At 30.5% G+C, this 18145-nt stretch overlaps 2 protein-coding genes across 2 annotated transcripts; both read left to right on the plus strand.

Annotated features, from left to right (window-relative positions):
- Positions 1-252: 252 nt before the first annotated feature.
- On the plus strand, positions 253-2067 carry LOC113871712. The gene has a single exon (XM_027508810.1). The coding sequence runs from the start codon at positions 253-255 to the stop codon at positions 2065-2067; it is 1815 nt and encodes a 604-aa protein (XP_027364611.1).
- Positions 2068-4913: 2846 nt separating this feature from the next.
- LOC113871714 (AT-hook motif nuclear-localized protein 20-like) lies at positions 4914-11323 on the plus strand. The gene is made up of 2 exons (XM_027508811.1): positions 4914-4970; positions 10451-11323. Exons 1-2 carry the CDS (start codon positions 4914-4916, stop codon positions 11321-11323), a joined length of 930 nt encoding a protein of 309 aa, XP_027364612.1.
- Positions 11324-18145: the final 6822 nt, after the last annotated feature.

Below are 18145 nucleotides of genomic sequence, written 5' to 3' on the forward strand. Positions count from 1 at the left end.
CTCCACTTTCCCATGGTTGTCATTGCACCTTCCATTTTATTACACCCAAATTCTCGCATACTATGCATGACCCACCAACAATTCCATTGCCAGAAACATAATTCAGCGTCAAAGTTTGCGCCTTTAACAGCTTATTAGTGCCACTGGGTCATATCGTGCGGTTTCTCTCACAAACCCTGACCTTCATGCTTGAGTTCTGGTATTCATAGAGAGTTTTGGGAACCTTTTGTTTTTTTGGTGAAAGTGGTCAGTATGGTTGCTGAAGCTTGGATTGTAAAGATGGGTAACCAGGTAAGTGCCAATCTCAAGCAAGCTCTTCTTCTTGAAGTTTCTGCGAAGAGCAAACAGAATATTAAAAGGGAAGAGAGCAAAGTAATGATAGGGATTCTTTCATTTGAAGTAGCAAATGTGATGTCCAAAACTGTTCACCTTCACAAATCTTTGTCAGAGTCTGAGATAGTAAAGCTCAGGAATGAAATCTCCAACTCAGAGGGTGTTCAAAACTTGGTTTCCTCTGAAGAGGCTTACCTCCTCCAGCTAGCAAAAGCAGAGAAGCTTGAGGAGTTGAACCGTGTTGCTAGTGTGGTTTCTAGGTTGGGGAATAAGTGCTCTGTGCCTGCTTTGCAAGGTTTTGAGCATGTGTATGGGGACATTGTTAGTGGGGTTATAGATGTGAAGGAACTGGGGTTCTTGGTTAAGCATATGGAAGGAATGGTGAGGAAGATGGATAGGTATGTTAGTGCCACCCGGAGTTTGTACTGTGAAATGGGGGTTTTGAATGAGTTGGAGCTAGCAGTGAAGAAGTCTCAGCAAAACCAGCATGAGGAGAGTAGAAGAGCGTTTGCGCAAAAACTCACATGGCAAAAGCAAGATGTGAGGCGTCTAAAGGAGATTTCACTGTGGAATCAGACCTTTGATAAGGTTGTTGAGTTGTTGGCCCGGACAGTTTGTACCATTTATGCTAGGATTTGTATGATCTTTGGCGATTCTAATGTGAGGAGGAATAGCCTTGGTCTTAGTGGGGGCTCATCACCTGTGCAAAATGAATGTGGGTTAGTGTCTGGCCAGATTAGTGTTCCTAAGAGTTCAGAGAAGTTGAAAAACAATCATGGCAAGAGAAATGGTTGTCATTTGGGTTTGACTGGGAGAATTGCTGTGGAGACGAAGGGAACTGTTAGTAGGCCTCGCATGGACACAAGGAGAGGTGAATTAGCATATCTTCAAGTTGAAGATATTGGTTTTCCTTGTGGAACAAGTCCGGGGAGACTTTTCATGGATTGTCTAAGTTTAAGCAGCTCAGTTTCAAAATTTGATGATGATGAAGATTATGTTATTGAACATGAGGACCAATACAATCACACATCAAGCTGTCATAGTGTTGGGATTGAGAGTAATATCAAGAAAAGGGTGCACTTTTGCCATTCTTCTGGTGGTCAAAATCACGCTCAAAGTGGTGTTCCTTTCATTGGAGATCTAAGGCAAGTCCAATTTGGTGTTCAAAATTGCTCAACCTTTGGTCCCAAGAGCAGATTAGCTGTTTATGCTCCTCCTTCTACTCTTGGAGGCTGTGCTCTGGCATTGCACTATGCCAATGTCATAATTGTCATAGAGAAACTCCTCAGCTATCCACATTTAGTTGGTGAGGAAGCTAGGGATGATCTATATCAGATGCTACCAGCGAGCTTAAGGTTATCTCTGAAAGGCAAACTTAAGACCTATGTCAAAAACTTGGCCATATATGATGCCCCTCTTGCCCATGATTGGAAGGTGACTCTTGATGGGATACTTAAGTGGCTTGCTCCACTTGCCCATAATATGATCAGATGGCAAGGTGAGAGGAATTTTGAGCAACACCAAATTGTTAGCAGGACAAATGTGCTGCTATTTCAGACATTATACTTCGCTGATAAGGACAAGACAGAGGACACTATATGCCAGCTTCTCATAGGACTGAATTACATATGCCGTTACGAACAACAACAAAACGCGTTATTGGGTTGTGCAAGCAGTTTTGATTTTGAAGATTGCATGGAATGGCAATTGCAATGTGGCGCTTTTCCCAGTTGAATACATTCTGAATATTGAAATCCTCAATATGGTGAACATTTCCTTGATTTATCACAAAATACAAAGACATCATGTGATACAACATGAAATTTTGAACTTTGTACATTGAGGACTAATCTTGTTGAACGCTTGAAAAGTACAGTAGAATTGAATTGTAATTCTAATTCGACTTACAAAGTATATAGGCGGTCTTATTTTTGTAATGGGCAGAAAAGTTCATAGTGTGCTTGTAAATAAGTTTATGTGCAGCTTGCTTGTTGCTTACAGTATGTATTATTATTTGGGTGCATTGCTTACCGTTTGCTTTGTTAAAAGTACTGTTATGAATAGCAGAAACTAGTAATGATATTGATATCTTATTCCTTCAGTTGATCGGTATTATGAATTTATGATCAAGTCATATTGTCTAAGCTTCTTGTCTGCACGTTCATGCTCCCATTGACCTGTTTCGGTGGTTCATAGAGGGCATGTTTTTGTAATTTGAAATTGTGAAACTTGTACTTAGAATGAAGGAGATGAACTTCGAAAAACAGGAGGGAAGGTTCGAATTTCAAACATAATATCCCACTCAAGCTTTAAATATTTCGGCTGATGTCTCAATTGCGCTACAAAATCTCATTAAACCTTGAGTTACTCATATTGGGTTTCAAGGATCTTTAATTCTTTTCATTTTGAAATTTTATTTATTTGAACTCCTCAAGCCTTCTTTGGATGTCATTCTAGCTAGATTACACTTCACGTTAGTAGAGAAATATAATCTATGTTTGGAAACAAGTTTGGAAGCATGGAAACGTGAATTCGTACAAAAGTTATTATTACAACTAACAATACTGAAGTAATGTAAATCGATATATATTCAAACATGAAAACAAAAGTAATTATATAAAGATATCAAAATTTCTGTAATATCAGGATAGAAGATACTGTCAACCTAAAAAGTTAAGAGATAGTGGGCGTCTAAATTTTAGGGCTGTTGAACTACCTAGTCCCCAAGGTGCTTTCATAGCATCATTTTTTGATAGCATTTTTGAATAACAATTGAAGTTAATGTTTTGTTTTTGTATTTTGAACATGTTAATATTGTATGAAAACATTAAAAGATATACTAAAAAGACTGTAGGAAGCATTATTCAAAATTGTGAATAGTACATATGTTTCGGCTCCCCCGGCCCCACATTGCTCAAAGATTGTTTCACGGGGGTAGACAGACCAGGCTGTATTGCAGCAGAGCCTCACCATGTTGTATTTAATCTTTTTATAGCTTCTTCACCTGCGGCATTACATGGTGTCAGTGCACTGTTTCATTTTCAGTACAAACTTAGGAAAATGACAAAATTCGCATAATATTATTATAAGTATTTTTATTAATTTTTAATTGAAATTTAATTTTACTTTATTTCTCCATTCTTTTTATTCCTCGGTCCTTTAAATCCTTTCTTTTTGTTTTTGTCATTTTTAAAAACTTGAAATAATATTAACTATTAATTGTAAACAAGGTAGTTAGTTAATAAGAAAGATGGATAAAAGGATATAATAAGGAATTAAATATTTTACAAATATAATAAGCTGCCTTATTTTTTAATTGTTGTGACAAAACTTTAAAGTGACAGATAAAAATAATAATAATTTAGACAATAAAAGTAAACATGAAACGTCAACACAAATCATTAAAATATTTTATTTATAACATTATAAGTTGTGCGTGATCTTCCCCTTTTTTTCGTATACCGTATACGGGCCGCAATGCCAATCAGGACAGGTTAACTCAGTGAGTGAATTTAGTTGCTATTTTGAAAACTAACCTGTTTCTACGTTTCGACTAAGTTTTCTTATTTATATTTATACAATGACTTTATTGATGAGTGCATACTGGTTAAGAAATTTTAAAATTGTATAATATATAAGAAAGAAGCATTTGATATCTTATGAAGTGGAAAATTATTGACTTAAATAAGGTTTTGCTCCTCCTAAAATATAGCAAATATCTTATATTATTTTTTATTTTCTATTTTTTTAAAATAAGTCTCATTTTTTTTTCTATGTTGTTCTTCTATTGGTAATTCATTACTTTTTTCTAGTATATATCTATATAACATTCGATTTAACTCATAATATGGCATGTAGTTAATGTGAGTGATAACTTGTCATCTATGCTTTCATTTTCTTTATGTTTTTAAATTTTAATTTTAAAAATTCTAACTTTATAAGCTAAAATTTTATTTGAAAATTTAAAAGATGTAATGTTATTAATAATGCATCTTGCTTATGTTAGTCTCAATTAATGAATAATTCTATTTTTAATAAAATATTTCAATTTATCAGATAAAATATTAAATATGTATTTTGCATGTGTGTTAAAAGAAAAAAAATGTATTCATATATTATATATGTTAAAAGAAAAAGAAAAAAGGCTCTATTTGCTTCCCGCTCTCCACTTCTCTTCCCAATTCTGATTGAGACGGCCCATTATCAGATTTGTCAATGCTTCAAGTTGAGGACTCATTTCTAGTGACTACAAGCCAAATCCATTATTGGGTCTGGGCATGTTTTTAATGTATAAACAGTGAAGTGATTTAGTTGTGCTTGCTTAAAGCTACCTCTTTTATTTGGATTAATTAAAGGTTTGAATGTATTTGCTGAGACTTGTTTTCAGATTAGAATTTGCAGAGTTTTTGCGGAGTCTCAGGTGATAAAGAATACAAATTTTTAGTATAAAGTTTGTGTAAAAAAGAGAAAAAAAAAAGAATATAACAAAATTAAATAAATAAATAATAGCGTAGGAAGTTTATTGGCATTTGAGTGCAGTAAATTGGAAGTATAGTTGGTCGAGACATGCGCAGATAAAGATGGCTCTAAGCCAATTAGATTTCATGATATTGGGATATGACAAAGTCGGCATTAAAGTATGGGATGTCTGACTGCATATTTAGTGTGTTATCAGTGCCATTCTTACTATGTGTTTTTTCAGATGAAAATTATTTTTTAGAGAGTTTTGTTTATCTCTGTACAAGTTTAAATATGTATAAATAAAAAAAATTTATAATAAAATATACAATTATTATATTAAATTTATAAAAATATAATAAATAATTTTGCTGCAGAACAATTCCAAAATGTTATCTACCAAACAAATTAAATCACATGATTCATTTCAAATAACCATAAAGTATTATCCTATTATGTGCGGTCAGATGCAACAATAACAAAACATCATTGAATTTTATTGAAAATTAAAATCTCAAAAGTGGTATTTATTATATTTTCAAAATATTAGTTGTCACATATAATTTATTTCTGAGAAGAATCTTATTTTGAAATTAAGACCATGCCAAATCATTATCTAATTTTGTTTCTCCTTACCTAATTTAACCAAAGTACAAAATTGATGGTAATGATAAACAAATTTGAGGAAGGGAAATATTAAATCCAAGTCAACAATACACATAGTACCAAACCCAGCCTAAAATAAATATACACAAACTTTGATAGATACAAGTATGGATATGAACACTACATTGTTTATATTTGTATTCATTTACTTCTACTAATATATATAAAATAAATATATATAAACACACACATAAATAGATAAATAATTTTGATACATATATTATATTGTAATTTAGTATTTTATTTTAATGTAGATTAATAATCTTATTTGTAACTGTGTTTTTTTGTTTAAAGTATTTTTAAAACATGTTCTTGTTTTATAAAAATTTGAATGTTTTATTAATTTTATTTTTTAAAAATTATTTGTTAATTAATAAAATGTGGATAATTAATAGGAAAATGAAAATTTAGATAATCAACGACTATGAAAAGAAATATAAAAAATATTATCCAACAAATATAAAAGTATATGCGTGTATTTTTTAAAATATAAATATAGATACTGTAATATCTTAGCAATATTACTGTCTCTAGAGTAACTAAAGATAACTGATATAGGAAAAGCTAACTAAGTAAAGAGGTATTTCTCCACTTTAATTTCCAATCCAGATTTCAATATCCCAAAATGAAACAGAACATCCATTGGTTATTCTTTTCTACAACCCACCCAAAAACCAAGTTCGACCTCTACATTCATTCACCTATCGATCAACATATCTCTTTTTGAGTTAAAGTTTATTGAAGTTACATTAGCCAGTAGGATTTAAGGGGCTCAAAATTGATTTACCGTACCTTGATTTCAAAGTTTTAAATTAACCAAAGATTTTTCTTTTCCTTCATCACCATTTACCAAGAAGGCTTAAATGGAATTATTCTACTTTTTTATCTCCAAGTTGATTCCCTTTGCTCGATCTTAGGTTGACAAACATCAGTCTACTTTATCTAAGATATCTTTTTTTTATTTATTTTTTAGCCTCACCTTAAAGAAAACTCCTCTAAATTTGAATGAAACATTAACATATTTTCTGTGCCTTTGAGAGTAGAGATGACAATGGGTAGGATATTGCAGAATTTATCTTTATATCTGCATTTTAAAAAAATATTTGTACTTAGTCCTATATTTACGTGGGTAGTAATTTTAATCGACATGTCCATACCCTCTTAGTACCCACATACCCATACCTGTCTTTATTATTTGCACTTATTTAAGGAAAAAAAAACACTTTAAAAAGATATGTTTATATAATTTTACATAAGTAACATAATAATACAAAAATTAATATGGAACTACCAAACAAAGTTTAAGTATAAATAAAAAATAAGATTTCTTTTAGATTTTTCTGTGAATATGCTCTAAACTCCAAATGGTTCACCAGACAAAATGGATACTCATAAATTATCATCATAAAAGCAAGATCTCTTCTAGATTTTTTTAGATCAAAGTGATGATTACTCAAATAAGTGGATGATCTGTTTATTTTTTTTTTTTGTTCTCTCAATAAGATTGATTGTCTTATATTCTTATATGGCCTACTCTTACAAATTTGAAAGTATTTATGCAAATGATTTATTCCATCTGATTTTCTATCTATTAGTTCCTTGTTGCAATAATTGAATATAGTTTTTTCTTCTCCATTAATAATTTTTTTTAAAGTGATTCCATACAACTGATATCTTTCTTTCTTTTTCTATCATCAGTTGCATCACAATCATTTCTATCCACTGAAATAGGAAGTGTATCAGATTGGGATTGGGATTGGAATTGACATGTAATATCGTAATTGTCACCCGATCTAGAATCAGTAAATACACTTTTAGGAGTATTTTTATGTTGTGTGGGAGTAATAGAAATAATTAGAGAAGAGATACTATCAGATTAAGTTACTTCACATACATTTCTCATTTGTTATTATCTATAACAAAGCAAAAGCTTAAATAAAATTTTTTATTTAACCTAAGTTAATATAATATCACATAATTTTAATCACTAAATTTTTAAATATTTAGTATGTGTCATATATAAATATTTTTAAAAAAAAATCAATCTCATATCAACCATATAATAATTAAATTGTATCAGCCTAGTTAAACGATATAAAATATTAAATAAATTTTTCTATTAAGAATATAAAAAAATATTTTTATGGTTTACTTTATTGGTAAATATATTTTTATGTTAATCTTATAAACAAATTTAATTAGATAAATTTTTATATCTTTAAATATGCATTCTTTTATTTGAGTAATGTAAATATTTATATTAAATTTTTTAACCTTTTATTTTACATAGAAAAAATTTTAAAAATAGATAATTATAAGTTGAAAGACAATATTACTCAAAAATTTAAAATAGAAAATTTGTCTATTCAAAACAATAAAATAATAATGATTTATAAAAGAACTTTGAACTGAGTAAAAAACATAAGATATAAAATTACATAAAATAAATAATGAAATCTTTATCTTGACTAAAATTTTACAAAAGTATCCACAAAAACTTTTTAAAAATTAAAAATGAGTTAGATAAGTACCATATATTTACATGCGGGTATGGGGCAGAGTGAGTACTTAGATGCCCATACTCGCATGTATTCCCATTGAAATTTGTAGGTATTTCTTTATACGTATACCCATACTTTTTTAACAAATAAATATCTTACATGCTGAGAGTAAATTTTGCAGATACTCATTGAATACTTTACCCATTGTCATCCTTGTTTGAGAGAAGATAAAATAAATAAATAAAAAAGTTGTTCAAAACAAAATTAAATAATGAAATGCCATCACCCAATTATAAATATATTTTTTCAAGATAAAAGTCTCTTCCATTACGAATCTAACAGCTTGGCGCCCAAGTAGTTTTTTTTTTTTTTTATTATTATTATTAGCACCTATACACAGTTCAAGATATCTAAAAGCTAAACATCCAATTTTACATTTTAAAATTTTTGAAGCAGAATGAAAGATAAGAATCCTCGACATTCAATCCTATTAAGCTGCTTGCATGGTAATTAACTTTTAATCCTGATGCCAACAAAACACTTGGACAGCCCACAAATTCTCCACAGTAGCCATTACGGACCAAAGGGCATATTTAGGTAAATGCTTTAATTAAACTCTTATTAATAAATTATTATTAGATGAGGGATTACTCATAATATTAATTGTGGAGTTATTTGACATACATAAGCTAAAAAACTTTTAAAAAGTTAGAAATCACCTAGTTTTACTAACCTAAACAAACTTTTTCAAATACTCTCTAAGGAGGAGATGGCATCACAACATATTATAAGGAGAGATGGCTATAAGAAATCAGTTGGTTTCTAGAAATGTTTGCTATGATCTTTTATCTCTTCTCGATTACTCTTGGAAGTAGCTTTTAGCTATATCTAGGAGATCTCTTTGTTTGTTTTTGAATGGTGAGTAAATTCTAAGGCCTGGATTGCTCGTGTTCATGTTTGTAAATGTTTTCTGGCCGTTTTTTAAGTATATATTGTTTGAATGTGAATTTGGATGTGTACAAGAGTGCATTATAGTACTCCTAATATTCTATTTAATAAAGTTGCATTTTACTTATAAAAGAGTATTACAAAGTGATTTATTAAAAAAACATCAAATGATTACTATTTACATAACCACAAATGATAATGTTTTTGAATGTCAAAAGCTAAATAAAAGCCACGGATATTAGAAATGGAAGTAGAAAGAACTAACCAAAATAAAAGAATGAAAACGACGAACCGGGCAGTAACATTTATTTAGCATGGACAGTGCCTATATATATATATAGAAGTAGGAAGAATCTTGTAATCTTGTAAGTCTAAAATTTTTTATACTAAATTTAAATTTTTTATTTAATTTATATCTAACCAGGATTAAATGTAAAAGCTTTTAGACTTTTAAAAAAAATTCTTCCCCATATTTATACATGGCTTCTTCTTCTTCTCCTTCTTCTTGCTAGAATTAATCTATCTCTCACTCATGACTCGTTCTCTCCATTGGTAACGTTGGTAAGTATCGGGCCCCGAGAAAACGACGTGCTCCCCACCTGGCCACGCGCACGCGACCCCACAAAACCCTAATTTCCAAGACCCTCTAAAAGCAGTGCTTATTGTTCGTTCCCATTTTATAATACGAGAAGTAACAACCAAAGATTGGTAAGAAATAAAAATAAAGTAAGAGAGAAAATATATTAGCTCCCCAAATAACAACACAGCTCACGCCAAGAAAGAAAACAAATCAAAAACATTTCTGCTCCTTTGTTCTTGCCAAAGAGTTTTGTGTTCTTTCTCTTTCTATATCTTATTGTTAGATAGTATTGTCTCCTCTTTTGGTCTTGTTAATTCTCTCTCTCTCTTTCTTTTCTCTGTTTCTGCCCTCGTATTTGCTCCTTGTGCTTGATTCTGTGAAAGGTTTCGCATCTGTTCCGTCTTGTGTCCACTTAGATCACTTCTTCATTCATAAGTAGCCAAAGAATAAACAAACATATTAAAAAGAGAGAGAGAGAGTACTTGTTGATCGTCTGATCTTGAATTCTTCTTTCCACCTCTTGAAACAATTATTTTGATCAACTCTTTAATTCCCTTTACTTGATTCCTTTTGAGTATTTGAATCTAATTCTCTCCTCTAAGCACCTCTCATTCCTTTACCCTCTTTCTGGCCTCTCATCCATGAGAGCAAGCTAACATCATGTGTTAGGTCTTAGAGAGAAAATCAAGAGCAAGAGAAGCCCTTTGTTTCTTATGAACTTCGAGGGTTTGACTTTTTTCTCCCCTCTCCTACGGTTACAATAGGTGCAGAAAAACTAGGGACACAAACCTAAAACCAAAACCAATCCTTTGCAATAAGAAGGTATATATCTCAAAGGTCAATTTTGCGTTTTCTGCTAAAAGCAATTGAGCTTAATTGCTTTGTGGGTCTGAAGTCTGAACTGCTACATATATTTTTCTTTACCTTAACCTGAATTAATCTCTGCAGAGATCGATAGCTATAGCAAGTTGCAACACTGGCAAATCCTTGGTGGACAGGTCAGGGAGGGTTATCTGGGGTTGACCCAGGAACCCATTCACCAGGCCTAAGCAAACGCCACACAGACCTTGCAATCAACGAAACCAGTGGTGGTCATAATAGAGAAGAAGATGAAGACAATAGAGATGAACCTAAAGAGGGTGCAGTTGATGTTGGAACCCGCAGACCAAGAGGAAGACCACCTGGATCCAAAAACAAGCCAAAACCACCCATCTTTGTGACAAGAGACAGTCCAAATGCCCTCAGGAGCCACGTGATGGAGATAGCTGGAGGAGCTGATGTTGCAGAAAGTGTAGCCCAGTTCGCAAGGAGGCGTCAACGTGGGGTTTGTGTTCTCAGTGGTAGTGGCTCTGTGGCCAATGTTACTATAAGACAACCTGCTGCTCCTGGTGCTGTGGTGGCACTTCATGGAAGGTTTGAAATTCTGTCCCTAACTGGGGCTTTTCTACCTGGCCCTGCTCCCCCAGGATCCACGGGACTTACCGTGTACCTCGCCGGAGGACAAGGCCAGGTAATAGGAGGAAGCGTGGTTGGCTCTCTCGTTGCAGCAGGACCAGTTATGGTCATTGCTGCAACTTTTGCTAATGCAACGTACGAGAGACTGCCACTTGATGATGATGATGAGGGGCCTAGTTCGGCTGCGGCACAAGGTGGAGGATCGCCGCCTGGAATTGGAAGCGGTGGGGTTGGTCAGTTGCAGAGTGGGATCCCAGATCCAACATCGCTTCCTTTGTATAATTTGGCACCAAATTTGATGCCAAATGGAGGAGGAGGAGGAGGAGGAGGACAGGTGGGGCATGAAACTTTTGCTTGGGCTCATGGACGGCCACCGTACTGAATCATGTGTCAGAAGTTGGGAGAGGGAGAGAGGTAGAGATCTACTGATCAAACTCAAATCTGCTTACGTTGATCTTGTGATGTATTTTAAAGGATAGGAATTGGAAAAGAGTTGCAAGGTTAGAGTACTAATTATATAGTTGTGAAGAACATGTGAGAGAGGAAGCTAGCAAGCATGCTTATTTTTATCGATGTATATGGATCATGAACTTTTTTTCCCCCTCTTTTGCTTCTGTGTTTTGAATAAAAAAGATGATCATGGCATCTTTTAAATATATTTATGAATAATTTAGTAGTTATGTTCTCTGTCTGGTATTTTTTTTCCCCCTTTATAAATCTCTTGGTTGTATTTTTATTTGTTTCTTTATTATTTTATTTTATTATTTTATTGATGCACTTCATGGCTTTAGTTTAAATATATGATGGGATCGAATGATTAGACTTACAAAATATATGATGAAGTTGGTGTTTTGAATCGTCATACATATGGGATGGAAGTTGTGTTTCCAAGCTTACGGTATTCAATAAACTATCATGAATTGATGGTGCTTAAACATCAGCAGCTACTTCTTCTTTCACCCTTCCCCCTTTTTTTATTCGAGAAGAAAATGAAATCACTGTTAGGGCTTGTGAGCTCAAAACTTCTGCATCTGAGATTTTGCCTGTGTAGTTGCACAGTGAATAGGGCTACTGCCCAGATCACCTTAGTAATTATTGTTTAATCCGAGAAATGCTGGCTGCTTGTTATTTCTTTATCCTTTTTTAACGAATTTAAACAAGTATTAGTGCTTTTGTAGATACATATACACAGATGAAATTACAATCATTAATCGGATTCAGCAAAAGATATACAAATGAAAGGATTCTTCGTATTAGATGCAGAAAAATCAAGGCAACTTTTAATATAAATTGTAACGAGGGACTTGGTGGAATGAAATATAAATCTCATCAACATACAAAAATACGTGTATACAGCAGATATATGTAAGAGTTGGGAAAAAAGGAGCTCAACATAAATCATTTATATGAATATTATGAAAATGCGTAGATTAATATGCTTTTCAATTTAGAAATTCTGAAGTGTAACATCCCCTCTTTTGTTGCTTGTGCACCTCTCTATTGCATGTACAATTGAAGTGCATTAAGCTTTTCTGTGGGGTATATCTTCCATAATTTGCTGTTTGTTCCAGACGAAACTGTCTCTGTTTGGGTATGGCTCTCTTCTTATATTGATTTGATCATGTCCCAGACACTTCTGTTATTCCACACCCACGTGTTATGTTTATAGGATTTAAGATGAGTCGCACGAAGACACTCATAAAGTTTATTTTGGCAGAATGGGGGCATTCTGTATCCAATAGATTATATCTTTCATATAATATTTTTTGTAACTTTTTTTTATCTCTTTTCTTTACATCAAACATCTTATCTTGCATTTATTTCTTCTTCCTTTTTTATCTTATTTCTCTCTGTTGTGTACAAGATTATTAAAAAAAAAATGTTCGAACACATTTTTTTATGACCTGTATATGGATTAAGATGCCCGCAGAAAGAGTGACTCTTTCTCCAAGATATAAACTAATATATTATTAGTACATAATTGAAAACACTGTTTCTTCTTCCAAACATACAGAGAGAGATAAGCCGTTGTCTTTATATGCCTAGTGCAAAGTCTCTCAACTTGAAATTAAAATATGGCTCAAATTATTTTGATACCTAATATGATAATACCATTATAATTGTTTTTCTCCCTTGATCCATGCCTCATTAAGTACTTTAAGGGCCACTACATAAGAAAATCCAGTAGAAACATGAAGATTGATGTTTAGGGGTGACACAGAAACATATTGGATATTGACCCATGTTTTTGTTAGCCATATTGGCTTCAGTGATCTTTAAAAGAAATTAAAAGTGTTTCAGTTCAAAGCAATGAATAATTAAACATTTTTTTAAAAGACAGGTAATCTCTTAGCCTTAAATAAAGTTAAATCCAATGGGGGTGAAGGGTAGGTATAGTTCCTGTCTATATAAAGAAACTATTTGTTTATAATTAAATAAATATTAATTAGTATTTTACGTACATTGATTAAAGAAATAAAATAAATACATATATTAAAAAGTGTGATTTATTTTCTTTTGTAATATTTAATATAAAGTTTAATTAAATATTTTCATTTATTAATTTTAATAAATTTCAAGTTAAAATTATAATTGAACTTTTATCAAACAATTATTTAATTAATTTATTCACCTAAACACGAGCATATTTTTTTAACATGGTTCTCTCTGTGTGTATTTACAAATGCTGGATATGTATGTCTCTTTCTCTTTCTTTTCTTTGATTCCTCCATTAATCTCTAATTTTATCTTCCTCTGAAGATTTTCTCTGGACATTTTTGTCGCATTCCTGAATCTCCGACACACACAACAACTCACCCTCTTTATCTTTCACGATGCTCCATTCTTTGCCGTCTTTAAGTTGGACTTTCTGGTCTAGTTTTTCAAGTTCGATCTTCACTATTTAATTATGAATATGAAAGGAATCACGATTAGAATGTGACCTCATAACTGAAAAATGTCAGATAACCTTGTTTTTTAATCATGGATCAGACATATATACAATAATGTAATAGTTCTCTTCAAAAGAAAATAGTGCAATCGTTAATAGTTACACCATGGTACGTAAGTTATAGGACTACAATACCACACAAAGGATAAAAACAAAGAATTTATCACAATGCAGAACGTAGGCGTAAATAACCAATTTAAGTGGTTGGCCTGCATGTTTTTAAACTTGCTGTGATTGCTGCAGATTGAATCTTAGCCTATTATGTCTTCAATTAAAGTTAATTGATCTTAATTTTGTCTAATTATAAGTGATGAGAAAGGTTAGCATTAAATAAGAATTAGCTAGGATCGATATTGGAATATTCTCTTGAACCCATATTTTTTAAAATCATATTTACCTATACGTTTTCATGTTTATTGGATATTTAAATTATTATACATATATTCACAGTTTAGTTAACTTAAAAAATATTTCTTTTACAGTTTTTTGGCAAACTATTAAGATAACTTTTTTAATGTAAAAATAAGATATTTTTAACAAATTTATTAATAATTAAAATTTATGTAGATTTTACTTTTTATTTAATAGGTATAAGTTTGTTAAAAATATATAATATTTACTTTTTTAACTATATTTACGACTAATTGAGTTGTGTTATGTATACAAATATAGGATCAAATAACATATATAGTTTCTTGTGAAATTACTTTAGGAGCAACTTTTGTCAGAGTTATTTAAAAAATTTTTATAAATATGAAATTTTATCAATTTAACTACTGAATAATATTATATTGATTGTCCATATCAAATTTTAATCATATATTTTATTTATTTGTAATTATATAGTCAATGTTTACTTTTATTTTAAAAAATATATTAGACAATAAAATGAAATAATCTAATGCAATATTAATTAGTTTTTTATTTAAATAAATTGATATAAATTTATTTTTTTTGAATTCTGATAAAAGTTATTTTACTTAATAAATATTTATAAATATTAATTTTAATTAATCCAACTATTAAACGGGTGACATCTTCATCTAAATGCATATTAAGCTATATATAAAATACAATTCATATATTACGTTTAGTTTCTTCTAATTTGTTTTCGGTATGCTTGTATATTTTCGGTAGTTTATGTTGTTTTTAAAAATACTTGTATATGTTTTTATTATATGAAAAACTAATTATTTCCAACATATAATAAAGTAATTAACCCAAAGAGACGCCTATTATAATATTCTTTTCTCAGTGTTATAGTAGGCAGGTTGACTTATTTTACATTCAAAACATCATTTACTCTAAGATTCATGTTTAATATTCTAATAAACTTTTGGGGTAACATGGGTTTGTATCAAATTCAAAATTAATTGAATTGCGTCGATTGCAGCTTTGCAAGGTGTTGGGTGAAGATATAAAATGGAACAAAAGAACAATATCGAAGGTAAAATGTAACTATTGTAAATCAATAATAAACAAATAACAAAAATATAATAACAATAATAATGAGATAACATGGGAAAATTCGAACACATATTATTTCTAATTTGAATTAAAAATATTTATTTTATTATTTTTTTAATATCTCCTTTTTACATTCTTAATAAAATATTAATTAATGTAAAAGAGAAAGAAAACAAATAAGGCGTTTTTTTAGAATATATATATATATATATATATATATATATATATATATATATATATATATATATAAAACTAATGTAAAACAATTGGGATTCTTGTTGAGTCCTCCATGTCCACCACTTTTACCTTTCATTATCTTCACTTGAAAAAAGAGGTTATCTTTCTCCTTTATACTCTTTGTCACTAAAATGAAACCTAAAATCCAGCAAGGTACGGTTCTCAGTCCTCACCGTGATTTTTCTTCTTCTTTTGGGTAAAAACATTAAACAAAATATATATGATAAAAATAATATCGATTGTTTGATACAACTGTATCACCATGCACTTCCATTCCCTAATTGCATGCAATTAGTTTAAAGTAATTAAGAGAACTGTTGACTAGAGTCAAACACTATTTAAGAAAATAATACTAAAACTAATCGTTAACTTCAGCTTAACTAATAATAATAACAATAATATTTTGTTTTAAAAAAACATTTATTACATTTTATAATATTTATATTTTTTAAAAAGTGAAAAAGAATGCATAAGTTTCTCCTTTGGAGACAATATCTCTTTCATGCATTGTACGGTTATTATTAAATTAAAAATATTTTTAAAAATCTGCATGGAATGCTTTCGTCTTCGGCTCCCCAAATATATATTTGTTCAGAACTTGCAGCTCTCAAACCTCAAGATACTATGAAGACAGCTTATAAGAAATATAATGCCATAACCTAATGTAAAAAGAAAACACGTTAATCATTAAATCTGATTTTACTTGTATTGTAAGTCTTCAGTCAGATTTCAATTTATAATAATCTATGTATTAGCATATAATTAATTATCATTAATTGCTTGACTGGATTTGCTAGATGAAATTCCTACCAAATGCAAATTATAGAAACGTGCTTTCACTCCAGCGAGGTATCGCTTGTGCATCTTTCACCAATCTACTCTCTTGCGAGTGTAGATATTCTTTTGGAGTTTGGAACCCGCGTGTATATATATATATATATTCTTAGGTGGGCATGTGCTCAATGTTCTTGATAAATTTCAATTATCATTATTTACAATTTCAATAATTAATTATAGAAATATTACTTATATTAAATAAAATTTTAATTTAATAATTGAATTAATAAAATTGAATATTTATAAAACGTTGTTAATCTCAGAATAGCATAGTCTCTATCGTATAATCAAACATTTTTCATTAATCAACTATTTTAAAAAGGTGTTTAACTGAAGCGCTCAAGGTATCCGAGAGGCATAGTAGCTGCTTGGAGGACCCATGTTCACATGGATTCACGTGTCATAGTTATTAATCCTTGATTATTTAATTCAATGTTGTTATCAAGTTGAATACAACGTTCCAAAGGTAAAGTCACAATGTTGATGGACCCCCTTTTAATTCAATAATTACGAGTCTCTCCATAAGATAATCCTTAATCGTCTAAAACCATTTAAAAACAAATATATATTCTCCTTTCGTTCTATTTGCCTTTACAAGTTCAAGCGTACCACCGCTTTCAACTACTTACCTATCTTTGAGATTGTAAGAAAACAATCAACTATGATTACATTTAAAGAAATTCACTAAGGTTACATTAATGAAATGTCGACCACCCATTAAAACCTTTTATATAAAAGTAAGGTGAGAATAGAATTGGACTTATTATGGTGGGGTAGAATCAGACATCACCCAAGAAAAATCCCAGAAAATATTGGCTTTATATACTTGGAAGATCTAGTGAAAATATTGTCATGGAGTACACATCATCATCTTCTTTCATCCAATGAAAAGCAGTTTAACTTCACAATTTTATTATTTAAATAACTAAAAATTAATATTTTATGTGTCATAATATATATTTATTTTTTATTTGTTTGCATACACACATATCTTAAACATACATCTATAAAGTAAAAGAAATAATTTTTAGCTGTCCCTAAAAGTTGTTAGAAAAAACATTTTCGTTAACTTAATTTTTCAATTAGCAATTACAATAATAGGATGTGTTACAAATTAAATAATTGGTCGAAACTGTGGCCTTTATTTGACCTCAATTGGTGTAAACAAAGGATGCCCTTAAATGTGGCTCCATGTTTATCAAATTATCAACTTCAATGTCGCTATTGTTTCATTATGTTGATGACTTTTCACTTCATAATGCTTATAAACGTGGTCCAATATCAAAGCTGCGATCATATGATCATGTACTTTATACATGTTTCTTCTTTATTATCTTTGTCACAACAGAAAAAAAAAACCTTTGACCAGCGCACAGATTAAATTACTTAAAAAATTTGTTCAACTTAATAAGTTTACTTAGAAACTAACACACGAAACAATAAACATTTTTAATTAAATAATACGATAAATTTGTCAAAATTTCATCAAGAATTTCCTCTGTATCTTCATTTCTCATAATATAATAACCTATCAAGATTGATTTATAACTTAACTAAAATCAATAAGACTCCAACATATTATAATATTAAAACTAAAACATCTAATATGTATAAAAAATAAAAAGTCTAACTACTAAATAATTACATAATATCTAAAAAAAATAACATAACAAAAAAAGTGTTAAGGCCACAAAAAAATAGAATCTTACCAAC

Source organism: Abrus precatorius, unplaced genomic scaffold (assembly GCF_003935025.1).
Source record: "Abrus precatorius isolate BTA unplaced genomic scaffold, Abrus_2018 Scaffold7, whole genome shotgun sequence".
NCBI classification, from domain to species: domain Eukaryota; kingdom Viridiplantae; phylum Streptophyta; class Magnoliopsida; order Fabales; family Fabaceae; genus Abrus; species Abrus precatorius.